Consider the following 19,936-nt stretch of genomic DNA (forward strand, 5'->3'; position numbering starts at 1 on the left):
AAGACTGTGAAGTGTCTTATTGAAAGAGGGATAAAAAGGGGAAGACACCAGGATAACATTTTTATGACTCTAGCGAGTCTATGCAAACTATCCACTGTGCGTGTGAGGTAAAAAGGGAATGTTAGCTCTGCTGATATTATCGAGCTTGTAAACGCAAGTTGGGATAGGATATCCTCTCCCACATCCCTCAACATTCCCACACACACTGGCTCTCAACGATGTATCAACGATGCCTCTCGAAGTGTATTCGGGGGGGGGGGGAGGAATTTTAAAAAGAGGATGTCACCCCGTGCTCAGGGTTCTTACTCCTGGGAGGAACCTGTTGCGCAACAATAAAGATCATGGTCTACTGACCGCTGTTTTGCTCCAAATTACTTGGCTGGAACTTCCTTCTTTTACTGACTGCATGGACCCGCGGGGGACTTGCACCCCGACAAGCTGGGCTGTGGAGTAGTCTCTCACCCCTGAATTTTTCCATAACACGAACAGTATTGTGTTAGTGGGTCACCCCTGAGTAGGACTAGCATTGGACAGAACTCATTAGATGTAACCGCCGTGGGCTTTCCAAGTCCAGTCCTAGCCAAGAGACACTCATGTTGGTGGTCCCAAATGTTGGAGATTCATTCCCCGTGTGCAGTCATGGGTTTATTGTCTATCACATGTGTTTTGAGAACACAGGAATAGGATGTGACGCAGACAGGGTGTTATTCTTACTGTGTTCCCTGAAATGGGACTATTGTCCTTAGTTCTTTCTCTTTGCTGTCTGATGATAGAGAGAGAGGGAGCCATGTTGAAGTGCTCCGTGTGTGTTTATATGTAAATAAAGTAGATTAGCCAAGATGCTGAGTTGCTGAGTTCTGTTACGCAACTGCGCAAACCTCTGCGGATCCCTAGGTGTGCTGATGTCTTCTGGCATCAGTCGCTGTGATGTTCAGGCTGAGGAATGCTTTTGAAGCTCCCGAACGATCGTCCAGGAGGGAGGAAACATGCCAGTCGGGCATGTGTCTCTGCCAAGGTCCTACTCACGTGTAGGACGCCTCCTGACACCAAACCCACCTGCCATGACGAGGGACCCCCCCACTTTGGCCTTACCTTCAGCCCGTCCACCATGACCCGGTCGCCGAGTTTGAGGCCGAGGGAGATGAGCATGAGGTTTCCCGGGATGTTGTCATAGTTGGGCAGGGTGACCTTGGGGAGGTTGCAGCTCAAGGGTACGGCATCCAGCAGCAGCTGCTTCAGCTCCTTCGCCACCATGGCCGCCTCGGCTTTGTCCAAGGTCATGTCCATGGGGTCTGGGACGACGTCGGACGGCGCCTGGCCTTTGCTGTTCTGTTGGGAGAGGGCATTGGGCAGGGAAGTTATTGAGCTGGAGGAGACGTCATGGGGGTCCGTGGGGGTGGGGAAAATCCTCCACACCCCATGAACCGTAACCCCCAGACTACCAGATTTCACTGGAAAGGGAGAGAAAGCTTCTAGCATTTGCAGAACATGAGATGGGAGGCAAAATGTACAGGAACTGTTCTTATATTTGTGTTAAAGACTAGATTTCTCCTTTCAGTCTCTCTCTCTCTCTCTCTCTCTCACACACACACACACACACACACACACCAACATACCTCAAATGAAAATAGGGACATTTCTCACTCTCTTCCTTTCCCCCAAAGGACCCTCCTCAACCCCCCATTTTTTTTGTCCCTCCTTCCCCCAGAGCATTTCCTATCAGCCGCCCAGAGTGGACACTGAGGTCCAGCTCCGAGGGCCTTCTGGCGGTTCCCTCACTGTGAGAAGTGAGGTTACAGGGAACCAGGCAGAGGGCCTTCTCGGTGGTGGCGCCCTCCTTGCGGAACGCCCTCCCAGCAGATGTAAAAGGAAATAAACAGCTATCTGAATTTTAGGAAACACCTTGAGGCAGCCCTGTTTAGGGAAGTTTTTAATGTTTGCTGTTACATCGTGTTTTTAATATTCGGTTGGGAGCCGCCCAGAGCGGCTGGGGAGGCCCAGCCAGATGGGCGGGGTATAAGTAAGAAATGATAATTTATTACTACCATCATCATCATCATCATCAATACGTTTATCCACCACAGCTTCCCTTTCTTACCCTGACGGCTGGGTTGGCACCATGTTCCAGCAGACATTTCACTGCCCCGAGGCACAGGTTGGAGGCGGCAATGTGGAGGGCGGTTCCGTGGTTGAAGTCGCTACACGTCGAGTTCAGAACTGAAGGGAGAAGGGATATACAGGTCGCGCAGGTATCGGAACCAACTTGCCACTGTTAGCATTTCGCACTTCCTCCCAGCGATGAGGCAAACCATGGTTTAGTGAGAATGGGCAAGCGTGCAGGCAACCAGAGAGGAAACTGAGGCTGCTCCAGCCCTCCTCCAGCTCTCCTTTCGCCACGTGTCCCAGAGCTAAGCCATGGTTCGCCTTAGTCACCTTCAAACCTAGGCTCACGGTCTGTCTCCCCCAAACAAACCACGAGCGGCAAAGCAGGAACGACTTTGGTTACAGCTCATGGTTTGTTGGGGGAGACAAACCATAGCTTAGCTCCAAGTAGCCTGGCAGCAGCGAGACTGGGAGAAGGGTGAAATGCTCACTCTCCCTAAGCCATAGTTTGGGCTTAGTCAATCAATCAGTTTATTTATTACATTAGCCATATGGCCGTAGCACGTAGTAAAAGACCAGGCAGTGGCCTGGCACGATTATACAAAGAATACAACAGATACAGTTAAAACATTGGAGGTAAAATCGTGCTGGAAAATACAAATAAAATAGAGAGCAATAGCAGGGCATGACGACAGATTCCATGTCAGGAAGATACATAAGACTAAGGCTAAGGGAAGTTAGCCAAAAAGGTGGTCCTGAGTTTCAGGGCCTGTAATGCGTAGATGGCCACTCCACGTGAAACCAAGGGGTTGGCATCCGCCAGTAAATATTTCATGCGGTCATCGTCCCTGGCGATAGTCGGCAGGATTAGAGGGAGAAGCCTAGATCTTATTGAGGCATATAGTGGGAATAAAGTCCTCTATCTTTCCCCTGTTGCATGGGCAGAGTCGAAGATCCAGAGGGGTATTGGAAAATATCCCCTGTAGGAATGCTGTGGGAATGGCATGAAATCGAGCCAGTGTAAAAGCCCTTCTCAGCGTAGGATCCATCAGATCACTCAGCTAGTGGGCCAGAGATCTAACTGCCTTCACGCGAGGGAACCACGTGGAGAGTCTGGCCGCAATAGATAGTTCTTGATCAAGGGCTGCGTCCCTAGCAAGAATCCAGTTGCGAATTTTGTCGTTGTCCCATGAGGATAGGGCGGCGAAATCTGGAAGGGAGTAGCGATGACAGATGGACTCCATGCCCCTTAGAATCATAGAATCATAGAGTTGGAAGAGACCCCAAGGGCCATCCAGTCCAACCCCCTGCCAAGCAGGAAACACCATCCAAGCATGCCTGACAGATGGCTGTCAAGCCTCTGCTTCAAGACCTCCAAAGAAGGAGACTCCACCACACTCCTTGGCAGCAAATCCCACTGTCGAACAGCTCTTACTGTCAGGAAGTTCTTCCTAATGTTTAGGTGGAATCTTCTTTCTTGTAGTTTGAATCCATTGCCCCGTGTCCGCTTCTCTGGAGCAGCAGAAAACAACCTTTCACCCTCCTCTATATGACATCCTTTTATATATTTGAACATGGCTATCAGATCACCCCTTAACCTTCTCTTCTCCAGGCTAAACATACCCAGCTCCCTAAGCCGTTCCTCATAAGGCATCGTTTCCAGGCCTTGGACCATTTTGGTTGCCCTCCTCTGGACACGTTCCAGCTTGTCAGTATCCTTCTTGAACTGTGGTGCCCAGAACTGGACACAGTACTCCAGGTGAGGTCTGACCAGAGCGGAATACAGTGGTACTATTACTTCCCTTGATCTAGATGCTATACTCCTATTGATGCAGCCCAGAATTTTGATTGCCCTCCTCAGGACACGTTCCAGCTTGTCAGTATCCTTACTAACCTTTCCTTACAGAGGACTACTCGTTATTTATTTCGTGAATTTTTTACCCCACTTTTATATGCTGATATTATTTTATATTGCTCTGATAATTGTTGCTCCTTCATGGATCACTGCCTTGTCGTGGCGAAGGGGCTTGAATAACTCAGGGAAGCATGCAGTAACAGATAATAACAGGAAATTCGCAAAGGTTAAGAATATGTAGAAAGCACAATGAGGTGAATCGGAAGACAAAAACGTGTGTGATGTTAGACGATGTGTTGTTAGTTAATGTTGAGTTGTCACTGAGGTGTTGTATTTGTTTGTCTGTGTTGTTATATGTAAATTATTTTGCAATAAAGTTTTTTTTAAAAAAAAAAAAATCAGCACCAGGCTCTAACCAATTAAGGTATCTATATCTATCTATAAAAAAAATCTATATATACCGTATCTCTATCTATATCACTCATTGGATCCTGACTTGACTGAATTGAGAAAATGGCACACACACAAACACACACCTCCTGCCATCTTCTTTAAAAGGGGACACTTTAAAAAGTCCACTTCTCTTTTTTTCCACCATTTAATCCAACCCAACATCGCAGCCCTGCTCAAAGTGCCCTCAAGGTAAGCTCCGAGGCGAGGCGCAGGAAGTCCCGCCCCTCTTCTGGGCAGGCCCCACCCCCTTCTCCCCCAACCCACCTTTCGGCTTGGAGGCCTTCAGCAGGATGCGGATGAGTTCCGGGACGTCAAAGTAAGCTGCGTAGTGCAAGGCGTTCATGTTGGTCCAGCGGCTGCGCAGGGTCACATCCGCGCCCAAAGCCAAGAGCTGGTTGGAAAGGCGCACAGCAGCGGCTGGGTCACCTGGGAGGGAGGGAGGGAGGACCACAGCAACAGTGGCGTAGCAAGGTAAATTGGTACCCGGGGCAAAAAAAAAAAAAAATTGTGTCTCCCCCCCCCTCCCCTGAGGCATGGGAATGTCAGGTGGCACCCGGTGCGGAAAATTTCTTGTCAACCCCCTCCCATTGATTCCCCCCCCAAATGGTTTTAAGTTATTTTATATTTTCTTACAAAGGAATAATAACAAGTAATTTAAAAAAAAATTATATCCCAAACTCCCCAGCCGAAGTCGGGCTCAGGGTGGCTAACATCAGATACATAACATTGGTATAAAATCAAACAATAATTAAATTACCTCCTAAAAACATCTCCAAATCAAATTAAAGCCTAATTAGATGGCTTCCCGCAGGGTTAGGGTTGGGAACAACAGTAAGTGTTATCTGAACTGAACTTCCAGCCTTCACGACATAGGAAAACAGCCAAGATAATTGTTGTATTTCAATATGTTGTTTTTTGTTTTTGTTTTTTCTTCTTTGTATCTGTTTTTATTGTTATTGTTTTTTCTTTGTTAACTTTCTTTTTGTATCTTGAAAAACCTAATAAATTCCTTATATTAAAAAAAAAAGGAAAACAGCCAAGTGAACAGCTATTTTGGTGGAGGAGGGTCAAGATATTAACCGATATGCATGAAATTTCATATACAGCTATATAATCCCTTGTATAGTAAGATAAGACCTTCGGAGCAGGCATTAAAAAAAAAATTCAAAGGAAAATGTTCCTTGATAATTTGTCACCCCCTCCATTATGAAAACCGGGGCGGCCCGCCCCCCCGCCATGCCCCTACACAGCGATAAACCCAGGGCTGGATTATCCAACAGGTAGGCGGAGCGCAGGCTTAGGGCACCAGCAAAGTAGGAGCACAAAAAAATAATACAGTGGTACCTCGGGTTAAGAACTTAATTGGTTCTGGAGGTCCGTTCTTAACCTGAAACTGTTCTTAACCTGAAGCAACACTTTAGCTAATGGGACCTCCCGCTGCCACTGCAGTGCCAGAGCACGATTTCTCTTCTTATCCTGAAGCAAAGTTCTTAACCTGAAGCATACTTAACCCGAGGTACCATAAAGGTAAAGGTAAAGGGACCCCTGACCGTTAGGTCCAGTTGTGTCTGACTCTGGGGTTGGGGCGCTCATCTCGCTCTATTGGCTGAGGGAGCCGGCGTACAGCTTCCGGGTCATGTGGCCAGCATGACAAAGCCGCTTCTGGCGAACCAGAGCAGCAAACGGAAATGCTGTTTACCTTCCCGCCGGGAACTGCTAGGTTGGCAGGAGCAGGGACCGAGCAATGGGAGCTCACCCCGTCATTGCGAGGATTTGAACCGCCGACCTTCTGATCGGCAAGCCCTAGGCTCAGTGGTTTAGACCACTGAGCCTAGGGCTTGCCGATCAGAAGTAAAAGTACTGAAGTAGTCATTTAATTTCAGCATACATGTAGGTTTTGTCTCATTTGGGGGGGGGAATCTTTTTATGGTTTAACATTGTTTTTATTTTGAATTATGAATCTGGGGGGGGGGGCAATCTTTCCAGCGCTCAGTGCCTCTAAAACTCTAAATCCGGCCTTGGATAAACCAAAAGCTTCTGTGATGTCAGAGGCAGCTCAGCCAATCACCACCAGAGACTGCTTCATCCATACGGTCAAACGCCTTAGTGCAGTGATGGCCAAACTTAGCTCTCCAGCTGTTCTGGGACTACAACTCCCATCATCCCTCGCTAACAGGACCAGTGGTCAGGGATGATGGGATTTGTAGTCCCAAAACAGCCGGAGGGCCGAGTTTGGCCATCACTGCCTTAGTGTGTTGCAGCGCAGATATTGCCGTGAATGCAAAACTGACTAAAACCCACCGGCGGTTTCAGGGAGTCAAATTTTAAAAGACGGGAGCGTGGTTCTCCTGAGAGAGCTGAGGCCCAGGAGTGACACCCAGCCGCCCCCGCCAAGAATAGAGTGCCACCACCCCACCGGCCTCCTTACCAACACCGTGGGCGCCAGCCTTGCAGGCGTAATGCAGCAGCGTCATGTCCGTCAGCCCATCGCGGTCGTTGACGTGGCAGCCTCGCTTCAAGATCTGGGGGGGGGGTGCAAGTCACCGAGAAGGGAGCCGGTCAGAGGTGGAAACGGATCCCTCTCCCCTGTACCACCCACACCAGTTGATCTGTGAGGCTGGGCGTGGCCGACGATGAGTTTAAGCTGGGAAGGGGCGTCCGAAGCCATCCAGCGCAGCCCACCCCCCTGCCGGCAACAAGAACCCCCTGCCTAAATTTGGAGCTCATCTGCAAACGCATCTGAAAGAGGGGCAGAGCGGCCTTTTCAGCCTAAAAGCCACATTCCCCGAGAGACGACTTTCCTGGGGTCGCGCGCCAGGGATCGGATGGGTGAGGGCAGAAGCAAAGGGTATGTGGCTAGAGGCAAAAGTTGGGCTGAGGTGGGGCTATGATGCTTATCATAGAATCAAAGAGTTGGAAGAGACCACAAGGGCCATCCAGTCCAACCCCCCGCCAAGCATGAAACACCATCATAAGGCATTGTTTCCAGGCCTTTGACCACCCACCTATTGATGCAGCCCAGAATTGCATTGGCTTTTTTAGCTGCTGCATCACACTGTTGACTCATGTCAAGTTTATGGTCTACCAAGACTCCTAGATCCTTTTCACATGTACTGCTCTCAAGCCAGGTGTCACCCATCCTGTATTTGTGCCTTTCATATTTTTTTTTTTTTTTGCCCAAGTGTAGTACTTTACATTTCTCCCTGTTCAAATTCATCTTGTTTGCTCTGGCCCAGTTCTCTAATCTGTTAAGGTCATTTTGAAGTGTGATCCTGTCCTCTGGGGTATTAGCCACCCCTCCCAATTTGGTGTCACCTGCAAACTTGATCAGGATGCCCTCAAGCCCATCATCCAAGTCATTGATGAAGATGTTGAATAAGACTGCTTAACTTTGTACGGCAAGCTGTACTCCAGCCACACAAAAGCCAGAGGTTTCTACGCCTCCTTTCAGCCAAGGAAGAAGCATTCTCACAGTGCAAAGACTCACACTCCATCCAGTCGAAAGCCTTCATGGAGGGCTTGTCGCAGGCCTGTGAAGGGTGCGGCCAGGGGAGAGCAGGACAGGGGGCAGGTGGTCTTGGGAGAGTCCCATAGGCTGAACGGCAAGGACAGGGAGGCCACATTCGGGCCCTGAGGCTCCCCACTTGCGATCTAAAAAAACCTCAGCCCCCCAACGATACAGCACTTATTGCACATTATATTATGAGGAATTGGGGAGGGGGTCCTCCGTGATGCTCCCTTTCTGCTAACAGGCTGCGGCTGGGAGCTCCGGACCTTCCCCCTTCACCTCTTTTTTTAAAAAAAATAATGATATTTATTGAATTTTTCACATAATAAAAAACATAAACAACAAACAATAACAAAAAACACAATAAAAATTACAACTTATTACTTCTAATAGAAATAATTCAATTTTCCCTCACATCTTAGTAGGACTTCCTCCTATCACCTCCTTCTGCGTCCCTTGTGAATACCTTTTACGTAACTTCCTAATCTTAACTAGTTCTAATCTATTTTCTTACTTAACCATTATTATCTCTTATCTCTTAACACTCTAACCTCCTATTTCTTTATCTATTTAATTAATTATATTTCTTATCTTATCATCTTATATCAAATACTTCTAATTTCACCTCTACAGCCTATCTTATTCTCAAAATATATCTAATTTTCAATCTTACAATAAGACTTTAAATACAGTTTAAATTTTCTGCACGCTTTATCCACCGCGTCGTCTCTCTGGTCACGGATTTTCCCGGTCATTTCTGCGAGTTGCATATAGTCCATCATTTCCCCCCCCTTCACCTCTTGGCCCCTAGCTACAGACCTGCAAGAGAGGGGGGTGTGCCAGCGTTTGCGGAAACTACCCCACCCGCACGACGGGGCCGTTTTAGTGGTGGCCCCCTGGTTGTGGAATAGCAAGGAGCAGCGCAGCAGGGCTCACCCAGGTTCCAACGCCACCCTCCTCCTCCTCCTCCCCCCACTCGGGCCACGGTCCCCCAAGAGACGCCCACCACTCACCTCGCTGCCGATGATATCGATCTTGTGCTGCACTTGCGGGACCCACTGGCGGATGATGGCAAACAACTCCGGGACGGTGGTGATGGGGTCGTAGAGGATTTCTTGACACGCCGGGTCGTTTGGGTCGAAGAAAGTGAAAGCTGAAGAGGGCGGGAGGGTAAAATGGCGGAAGGGGAAACGGCCAGAGGAAACGAAAAACTAAAGTGGGTTTTCAAAAGCTGAAAGATCTCCTCACCCTTGCGTACCCACCGAGATGAGCTTCGAGGTCCCTTTCAGAGCTACAATTCTATGAACACTATGAAATGCTCTTGTGCTCAGGTCTTGCTTGCGGGATTCTTCCCATACGCATATCTGCAGGCATAGGCAGACTCCGGCCCTCCAGATGTTCTGGGACAACAACTCCCATCATCCCTAGCTAACAGGACCAGTGGTCATGGATGATGGGAACTGTAGTCCCAAACGTCTGGAGGGCCGGAGTCTCCCTATGTCTGGGTATCTGGTTGGCCCTTGTGTGAACAGCATGCTGGACTAGATGGGCCATTGGCCTGATCCAGACTCCTCTCATGTTCTTATCTTCACAGAACTGGCAGGCCTGATGTTCTAGCTCCTCCACTTTCATACTTTCTTAAGCAATTTTTTAAAAACTAGTTACAGGTGGGTAGCCGTGTTGGTCTGCCATAGTCAAAACAAAATAAAAATTTCTTTCCAGTAGCACCTTAGAGACCAACTAAGTTTGTTCTAGGTATGAGCTTTCGTGTGCATGCACACTTCTTCGGATACACTGAAACAGAAGTCACCAGATCCTTAAAAGAGGAAAGAGAAGTGGCTGAATTGCAACTAATCACCAAACTTAAAACCATGGAGAAACCTGGTCTGAACAAAGACATTGGATTCTTATCTCATTATACATAACAAAGCCATCTTTAGCCATCTCACCCCTTGCCTTTCCCTGCAAGACTAATTGCAGCCGTTAAGAGTCGTCAACAGGTTTTCCACACCTATCAGCTGATCACCCATTCCCACCACCCTTCTGAGTAATACCCCTCCCCACTCCCTCACTGTATTTAAGGATCTGGTGACTTCTGTTTCAGTGTATCTGAAGAAGTGTGCATGCACACGAAAGCTCATACCAAGAACAAACTTAGTTGGTCTCTAAGGTGCTACTGGAAAGAAATTTTTATTTTGTTTTAAAAAACTAAATAACCACGTTATTTTCACTACTAAGCTTCTGGATAATTAAAGAGCCCGTAATCTGCTCTTTCAAATCTTTCCTAAGCTTGCACCATAAGCATAATCGCAGAGGTGTGTATTTCACAAATAAAACTATGGCCATGCTATCCTGTCTCTCCTCCTACCCCCCAAAAAAGAGAGACGCCGATCCCGGATTTTTAATAACTAAAAGTTGTGCCTCTCTCCCTCTCACCTTCTCTCAGACAAAAAAGAAAAAGAAAGAAAGAAATTCTTATTTATGCCTAGTCAATTTACGGGAACAGCAGGCTGCAAGGAGAGATTCTGTATATCACCACATTCAGTGACTCATCGCTTCTGCTTGTATTCCTGAGTCACCGCCAAAGCAATATTATTTTAGAAACTGGTCATCTGCCAGTTTGGCTCTCTCTGCCAACGTCAGCCGAGTCCAGCTCCTTATTATGTACATATTGAAAGACTTTGGGTATTCATTAGGTCTGCAGGCTTGGAGCCATGGGGTGCCAACCTGGTATTGATATTATGGCAAGTTTATTAATCCTGCACAGTCAAGGCGATGTACAATCAAAGCTGCAAAATGCAGTTAAAAGCACCAAGTGAGAGAGAGAGAGAGATCTGGGGTGAAAGTATCTGGGAGGCTTTGACTGTAATAGGAAGGAAACAGGATGGGAGGACAATAAAAGGTTATCATATGTGGTGGTGATGCAAAATTATTTAAAAGGCCTGGGAGAAGATATATAAAGATTGGAGAGGAATGTGGGAAATCCTAGAATCCTAGAGTTGGAAGAGACCATCCAGTCCAACCCCCTGCCAAGCAGGAAACACCATCCAAGCATTCCTGACAGATGGCTGTCAAGCCTCCGCTTCAAGACCTCCAAAGAAGGAGACTCCACCACACTCCTTGGCAGCAAATCCCAGCTCTTACTCACAGGAAGTTCTTCCTCATGTTTAGGTGGAATCTTCTTTCATGTAGTTTGAATCCATTGCCCCGTGTCCGCTTCTCTGGAGCAGCAGAAAACAACCTTTCTCCCTCCTCTATAGGACATCCTTTTATATATTTGAACATGGCTATCATATCCCCCCTTAACCTTCTCTTCTCCAGGCTAAACATACCCAGCTCCCTAAGCCGTTCCTCATAAGGCATCGATTCCAGGCCTTGGACCATTTGGGTTGCCCTCCTCTGGACACGTTCCAGCTTGTCAGTATCCTTCTTGAACTGTGGTGCCCAGAACTGGACACAGTATTCGAGGTGAGGTCTGACCAGAGCGGAATATAGTGGTACTATTACCTCCCTTGATCGAGATGCTATACTCCTATTGATGCAGCCCAGAATTGCATTGGCTTTTTTAGCTGCTGCATCACACTGTTGACTCATGTCAAGTTTGTGGTCTACCAAGACTCCTAGATCCTTTTCACATGTACTGCTCTCAAGCCAGGTGTCACCCATCCTGTATTTGTGCCTTTCATTTTTTGTTGCCCACGTGTAGTACTTTACATTTCTCCCTGTTAAAATTCATCTTGTTTGCTTTGGCCCAGTTCTCTAATCTGTTACGGTCATTTTGAAGCAGTGGCGGAGTAAGGCTCCGCGGTACCCGGGGCGGCAAAGGAAACGCCCCGGGGGGCGGGGCGTCGTGACATCACATTGTGACATCATGACGCTCCGCCCCCAGGGCGTTTCCGGGGGTGCCGGCGCCGCTTCTGCAGCCCTCTTTTAAGCCGAAGAGCTCGCTTTTAAGCTCTCCGGCTCAAAAGGAGGCTGTGGAAGCGGCGATCCGATGACAGGGTGACGGAGGGAGCGGCAGCGCGTGGGAATGGTGGGAGGGGCTGCCTCTTGTCCCCCCCACGTGCCGCCGTTCGCTCCGTTGCAGCGCTGCTGGCTCCGTCCCCCCGGGAGCACCCCGTCCGTGCAGCGCTGCTGCTCCCGGGGGGACGGAGCCAGCGGCAGCGCGTGGGGCTGACAAGCGCCGGCCCCTCCTGCCACTCCCCACGCTGCCGGTCACCCCGGGAGCAGCAGCGCTGCACGGACGGGGTGCTCCCTCGGCCGTGCGCTGTTGCTCCTGGGGTGACGGAGGGAGCGGCAGCGCTTGGGAATGGCGGGAGGGGCTGCCGCTTGTCACCCCCATGCGCCGCCGCTCGCTCCGGTCGCCCCGGGAGCAACAGCGCATGGCCGAGGGAGCACCCCGTCCGTGCAGCGCTGCTGCTCCCGGGGTGACCGACGTTGCCTGGGGAGTGGCGGGAGGGGCGCCGCTTGTCGCCCCCACCCGCCGCTTCTCGCCCCTATCGCCCGGGGGCGTACCGCCCCCACCGCACCCCCCTAGCGACGCCCCTGTTTTGAAGTGTGATCCTGTTGTTAAAAAAAAATCTCCGCCAAAGAAGATAAAAAGAAGATTGGTAAAATAAACTATTGAACTATGCGGGACAAATTATTTAATTTGAAACCCAAGAAAGAAAGGACTTCGACGTTTTCTCCCCCCCCCCCCCAATCTTAGGGGATAAACAACTGCATATTTTTCACAAGCTTTGTGTATAGATTCTGAAATAATCTCAGAGTCAAGTAGTAATTTCGGTGTTCTCTACTAAGCTCGGACCCTAGAACAGATCCTCCTCGCATTAGGAAAACTTCTACATGTCGCTTGGAATAAGATGAAGGAGATTTCAAATCGAAACAGTAAGAATATGAGGTTTTAAGAACGTGCACGGGGAAAGTATTAAATAATGAAACCGAGAGGGGGAGGGGAGTCAATCAAAACTATGGTTTTTTAAGAAAAAAATGTTGTAGATGTTTTTGTTTGTTTTAATTGGAAAGTGAATAAATTTTGTTGTTGTTGTTCAGTCGTTCAGTCGTGTCCGACTCTTCGTGACCCCATGGACCAGAGTACGCCAGGCACGCCTATCCTTCACTGCCTCTCGCAGTTTGGCCAAACTCATGTTAGTAGCTTCAAGAACACTGTCCAACCATCTCATCCTCTGTCGTCCCCTTCTCCTTGTGCCCTCCATCTTTCCCAACATCAGGGTCTTTTCTAGGGATTCTTCTCTTCTCATGAGGTGGCCAAAGTACTGGAGCCTCAACTTCAGGATCTGTCCTTCTAGTGAGTACTCAGGGCTGATTTCTTTGAGAATGGATAGGTTTGATCTTCTTGCAGTCCACGGGACTCTCCAGAGTTTCCTCCAGCACCATAATTCAAAAGCATCAATTCTACGGCGATCAGCCTTCTTTATGGTCCAGCTCTCACTTCCGTACATTACTACTGGGAAAACCATAGCTTTAACTATACGGACTTTGGTCGGCAAGGTGATGTCTTTGCTTTTTAAGATGCTGTCTAGGTTTGTCATTGCTTTTCTCCCAAGAAGCAGGCGTCTTCTGATTTCGTGACTGCTGTCACCATCTGCAGTGATCATGGAACCCAAGAAAGTGAAATCTCTCACTGCCTCCATTTCTTCCCCTTCTATTTGCCAGGAGGTGATGGGACCAGTGGCCATGATCTTAGTTTTTTGGATGTTGAGCTTCAGACCATATTTTGTTATGCCAAAAAATAAATAAATAAACCCCTAAAAGCCAAAACATTAAAAAAAACCCTCCAACAATACAAAATAAACAGGGCCTGGACCCATTGATCTAGCTGGGGAAGATCAAAAGTGTCTTCAGCTGTTCTGGCAAAGTGTAGATATTTGGGGTGCGTCTTAATATAACCAGTGAAGGCGGTGAAGGTCCTGTGTGAGTGTCTGGAGGCGGTTGGAGGATGGATGGTGGCTAACAGATTGAGGTTGAATCCTGACAAGACAGAAGTACTGTTTTGGGGGGACAGGAGGCGGGCGGGTGTGGGGGACTCCTTGGTCCTGAATGGGGTAACTGTGCCCTTGAAGGACCAGGTGCGCAGCCTGGGAGTCATTTTGGACTCTCAGCTGTCCATGGAGGCGCAGGTCCATTCTGTGTCCAGGGCAGCAGTCTCCCAGCTCCATCTGGTACACAGGATGAGACCCTCCCTGCCCGCGGACTGTCTGGCCAGAGTGGTGCATGCTCTGGTTATCTCCCGCTTGGACTACTGCATTGCGCTCTAGGTGGGGCTCCCTTTGAAGGTGACCCAGAAACTGCAATTAATCCAGAATGCGGCAGCTAGACTGGTGACTGGGGGCGGCCACCAAGACCACATAACACCGGTCTTGAAAGACCTACATTGGCTCCCAGGACGTTTCCGAGCACAATTCAAAGTGTTGGTGCTGACCTTGAAAGCCCTAAACGGCCTCGGTCCTGTATACCCGAAGGAGCGTCTCCACCCCCATCGTTCAGCCCGGACACCTGGGTCCCATCTACAAGGGTCAGGTTACAGGGAACCAGGCAGAGGGCCTTCTCGGTGGTGGCGCCCGCCCTGTGGAACACCCTCCCACCAGATGGGAAGGAAATAAGCAACTATCCTATTTTTCAAAGACATCTGAAGGCAGCCCTGTTTAGGGAAGTTTTCATATTTAATGCTGTGTTGTTTTTAACACTCGATTGGGAGCCGCCCAGAGTGGCTGGGGAAACTCAGCCAGATGGGCGGGGTATAAACAAATAAATTATTATTATAAATTATTATAATATCTTGACAGGAATGCTATTTCACAGAAGAGGGGCAGCTAAATTAAAAGCCCCCCCCCTCCGCGTTACGGCAGAGTGGGCTTCTGAGATATTGGCTGGGGCGGATGGGAATCGGTAGCCCACAATTATCTGGGGGGCATTGGCCACCCCTGCAATTCATCTCCGTATGATAAACCAACTATAAATTCAATCTGCCGGGACGGTCCTTTGTGCTAAACTCGTTGAAATGAACATTTGCTGCAGGAGAAGAGCCGGGTCCAATTTCCACCAAGGCACTTCTTGACCGGATGAATGCCTTGCAGTCTATTCATCACCTGCCCTTTTGCTGATTAACCAATTCAATTTAATCAGCACGCTATTCCCAAACTCGATAATGCAGGTTCCTTGAAGGGAACCCTTCCTACAGCATAATTTACGGTTTAATCAACAAAAACTGTGATACATAGTGTTAGAAAACAAGGCCTTATACCTGTATATATACATGTATATAGGTATGTGTATATATATATATAGGTGAAACTTGAAAAATTAGAATATCATGGAAAGGTTCATTTCTTTCAGTAATTCAACTTAAAAAGTGAAACTAATATATGAGATGGACTCATGACATGCAGAGCGAGATATGTCAAGCCTTTATTTCTTATAATTGTGATGATTATGGCGTACAGCTGATGAGAACCCCAAATTAACAATTTCAACTTTGGGGTTCTCATCAGCCGTACGCCATAACCATCACAATTATAACAAGCAAAGGCTTGGCATATCTCGCTTTGCATGTCATGAGTCTATCTTGTATATTAAACCCCAGTAGCTAATGAAAACAATTGCTTACATAAATGGACTTTCCCACCATATTCTAATTTTTCGAGTTTCACCTGTAGAAAGGAGCAAACCAGTGATATTTTTGGGAGCAGGCTAGCAGACGGGGCCCATGACACAAGATATAAAACAAATAAAACAAAAACTACATACAGCAACCGTGTTTTGTGTTGTGTAAGCTCCTATGAGCCCTGCCTGCTCGCCTGCTCCCTAAAATATCCCTGGTTTGCTCCTTTCTATATATAGGGTGCCGACATTCTGCATGGACTGGTTGCAAGGCAACGTGCAAATGGCTTGAGATACCTGTGAGGTCCATAAATGACCATATAGCATATATTCAACACCCAAAACCAGCGGCAATTTGTTGTTGACAAAGGACAGCTGGACATAGAAAGGCCCCCGTTACCTTCAGGAGCCACTGAGGGCCACATCAAACCTAAATGTGGCCCTGGCCCTGAGACTAAGCAATGAGGAACACTGAAAAAACCGCTTAAGGAGACAGTTATGCAAGTTCTGTTACATACAATGGAACTTCAAGGAAAGCAACAATTTATGAAAATAATCGGGAGCGCTCTGGATCATTTTGCCCTGCTGCTGTGTTTTGGAATATCTTGTGTTTTGGAAATGCACATCCAGTTTTCCTTCAATTTTCTTTTTTTTTGGGGGGGGGCCTCCAAGAGAGTGGGGCCTACAGCTTGTTTAGCTTATACATAAACCTGGCACTGGACCTGCCTCTGTGCCAGGAAGGAGAAGAAGCACATTTGAAGCGGCTCTTATTCTCTTCCCTTGCAGTCGAGAGGAAACCAACAATGGGCCCTTGCTGTCTCCAGGGCAACCTCTAAAAAGCCTCCCTTGTCCCTTTTCCCAGCCTCTGCTGGAATGAAGCGGCCCTCAGCCATGCCCAGGGCTTCCAATTCCCCTTGTTCTCCCTCACTCCTGCCCCCCTCGACTCGCTCGCTTATGGCTTTCCTCCATGGGCAGCGCCAAAAACGGAATGCAAAAAAAAAGCCTGTTGAGCTGAGGACCGGCAGGCGCCGCAGGGACCAGGCTAAATGGCGCACCCCACAGCCGTTGCGTATTTGTACCTGGCCATCCCTGAATGCTTCCGTTATTTGCTTCTCACCAGGGTTCGGCCTCAGAACCTGCCACACACACACATACACACCCCAAGCAAGGGGGCGGGCAGGTGTGGGGGACTCCCTGGTCCTGAATGGGGTAACTGTGCCCCTGAAGGACCAGGTGCGCAGCCTGGGAGTCATTTTGGACTCAAGGCTGTCCATGGAGGCGCAGGTCCATTCTGTGTCCAGGGCAGCTGTCCACCACCTCCATCTGGTAAACAGGATGAGACCCTCCCTGCCCACAGACTGTCTCGCCAGAGTGGTGCATGCTCTGGTTATCTTCCGCTTGGACTACTGCAATGTGCTTTACGTGGGGCTACCTTTGAAGGTGACCCGGAAACTGGAATTAATCCAGAATGCGGCAGCTAGACTGGGGACTTGGAGCGGCCACTGAAACCACATAACACCAGTCCTGAAAGATCTTCATTGGCTCCCAGTATGTTTCCGAGCACAATTCAAAGTGTTGGTGCTGACCTTTAAAGCCCTAAACGGCCTCAAAGGCCCAGTAGACCTGAAGGAGCATCTCCATCCCCATCGTTCAGCCAGGACACCTGGGTCCCATCTCTGAGGGCCTTCTGGCGGTTCCCTCCCTGCAAGAAGCAAAGCTACAGGGAACCGGGCAGAGGGCCTTCTCGGTGGTGGCGCCCTCCCTGTGGAACGCCCTCCCATCAGATGGGAAGGAAATAAACAACTATCCTATTTTTCAAATACAGGTGGGTAGCCGTGTTGGTCTGCCATAGTCGAAACAAAATAGGAAATTCTTTCCAGTAGCACCTTAGAGACCAACTAAGTTTGTTCTTGGTATGAGCTTTCGTGTGCATGCACACTTCTTCAGATATCTGTGTGCATGCACACGAAAGCTCATACCAAGAACAAACTTAGTTGGTCTCTAAGGTGCTACTGGAAGGAATATGCTATATGGTAATTGATGGACCTCATAGGTATCTCAAGCCATTTGCGCATGTTGTCGTGCAACCAGTCCATGCAGAATGTCGGCACCCTATATATAGAAAGGAGGAAACCAGGGATATTTTAGGGAGCAGGCTAACAGGCGGGGCCCGTGACTTACATCATAGGAGCCGGCACAACACAAAACACAGTTGCTGTGTGTCGGTTTTATTTTATTTGATTTTTTTATCTTATGTTTTGAGGTCCATAAATGACCATCTAGCATATATTCGACACAGAAAACACAGACCATTTGTTGTTGACAAAGGACAGCTGGACATAGAAAGGGCCCCATTGCCTTCAGGAGCTGAGGGCCGCATCAAACCTCCATCCGGCCCTGATCCCATGCAACCCCTTGGGTCCTCCTGTCCGGTATTGCCACGGACATAATTTCTGACCCGTTGACTGCCCACCTCCTGTCTTTATCAGAATATGCACAAACTGGGCTGAGGATCCTGCTGCTCTTTCCATCTTTGGAACGACGGAATTCAAGGCAAATGATGGAATGAAAGGAATGGACTCACCATAGTCTTTGGGGAGTGGGGCTGGGGCAGAAGGGTGGACCATTGCTTTCTTCCTCCTCTCCAAGACAGGGCTCCGGAATTCCAGCGGCTGGTGGTCCTCCTCCGAAGGGAGGTCCGTCGAGTCGTCTTTGGTCATGGTTCCTGGAAGTTTTTCCGCCTCTGTTAAAGGGGAGAAGCAGGGGAGAATAGGAATCGAGCTGAACGGAGCAGAATTTGAAACTTCCAGATCTGTGGACCTATCTTAGGCCAACCTCATGTCAGGGGTCAGCAAACTTACCGTGCCTCGGGCCTCGGTAGTAGTAGTAGTAATTTTATTACGACCATTGGTCCATATCAAAACAACAATAGCAACAATACATTTGAACTGATACAATTTAAAACAGTTTTCCAAATTAAAACAGCCTCTATATATATATATACAAAATTTCCAGTTGGATAAGACAGTTGTATTCAATAAAATTCATTCGTCCATCTAAAACTTAATTTAGACTCTATCAAATAAAATATAATTTTACAGCTAAGTTCTGGTTCCCATTAATGGTTATTTGGTTCAGCTGAGCTATCAAAATCATAAATTGATCCATTCCTCTTCTTTTGAAATAAAACATTAATCAGAAATCTAGCGACCATAAGGGATCTGCTCGACTCTTCATCGTTCAGTACGTATATTAGTTGGGCTTCCTTAGTTTCACCCGCAGTTCGCAATAAAAATGGAGACAGAAACCTGGTCCGAGCAGCCTGATGTAATGGACGACAAAAGATTATATGATTCAAGGATTCTATAGAACCACTATCTCAGTCGCATAGAAGTGAAATCTGGCCGTTGGAGAGTCGTTTGACGGGAAAGCATTGAATCTGGCCTTTATGAAGGCATACCTGTATGTCGCAACGGATAGAGTAGTTAAGTGAGATGGAAATTTCAGAGATGGCGTTAAGCCAAGATTTATCGGTGAGCAGGTACCACTGCCCATTGTGATATTATGTTGGAGATCAATCTCCTCTAATTTTTGGATAACAGTTCTCTTGGCTGAGGCTAAGTCCAATTTTAATAATTCGGATGGGGATAACCCAAAGGACACAAATTTCGAGTGTATGACTTTTGCCCAAGGGCTGGAGAAATCATCTCTCCAGAGAGTCTCGGGCCGGTGTCTCCAGCGCCAATCGCGCGGAGGGCCAGGGAGCACGTGTTGGGATATTTGTACAGACCGAGCTGCAAAAGCTGGTGTGACATGTGTCTGTTCCCCTACCCGTGAGAAAGCCAGCAATCTTACCTGCTTTCTCGCACATGTGATGTTATTGTATTACTTTACTTTCATTTCTGGCATGCTAGACGCTTTTATGCACAGCTCTGACGATCTGAGCTGGCTAGCAGAGACATATCCTGCAATTTACCTACAATAAATCATTAAGCCTCATCAATGGCTCGTGTGTGTGTTGTTCTTCACACTGGGGAACGATCACATATGGAAGGGTATTTCCAGCGCACTTCCGGATCGGAGGAGCACCGGAAATAGCTTGTGCGCGTGTGCACGGGCCTCCTCCGACCCGGATGTGCACCGGAAATAACTCTTGCGCATGCACACAAGCTATTTCTGGTGTTCCTCCGACCCAGAAGTGGGCAGCCGTGCAGCGCAGCGCCAGTAAGAGTGGGCTGTGGCAGCGGGCGGTGAGGGTCACCGTGGGCCGGATAAACAAGTCCCTCGGGCCTCATCCGGCCCGCAGCCCGTAGCTTGGGGACCGCTGCTCATGATCTGCACACTGTGCAAACTTGGCCTTTACATCGTAGAGCATGGGATTGTGGGTTCGAGTCCCA

The 19,936-nt window shown here is 48.4% G+C and overlaps 1 protein-coding gene across 1 annotated transcript in view; it reads right to left on the bottom strand.

The window, feature by feature from the left end:
• The window catches only part of CLIP3 (CAP-Gly domain containing linker protein 3), a 30,139-nt gene extending 11,860 nt beyond the window's left edge, over positions 1-18,279 (bottom strand). Inside the window, exons 1-6 of the mRNA XM_033158624.1 lie at positions 18,124-18,279; positions 8,933-9,072; positions 6,840-6,933; positions 4,676-4,837; positions 2,099-2,217; positions 1,093-1,329 (exon numbers count right to left, since the gene is read on the bottom strand). Of these exons, the coding sequence (XP_033014515.1) occupies positions 1,093-1,329; positions 2,099-2,217; positions 4,676-4,837; positions 6,840-6,933; positions 8,933-9,072; positions 18,124-18,259 (888 nt within the window). The 5' untranslated portion in view covers positions 18,260-18,279. The remainder of the gene's footprint in view (positions 1-1,092; positions 1,330-2,098; positions 2,218-4,675; positions 4,838-6,839; positions 6,934-8,932; positions 9,073-18,123) is intronic.
• Positions 18,280-19,936: the final 1,657 nt, after the last annotated feature.

This window comes from Lacerta agilis, chromosome 8, assembly GCF_009819535.1.
Source record: "Lacerta agilis isolate rLacAgi1 chromosome 8, rLacAgi1.pri, whole genome shotgun sequence".
NCBI lineage: Eukaryota > Metazoa > Chordata > Lepidosauria > Squamata > Lacertidae > Lacerta > Lacerta agilis.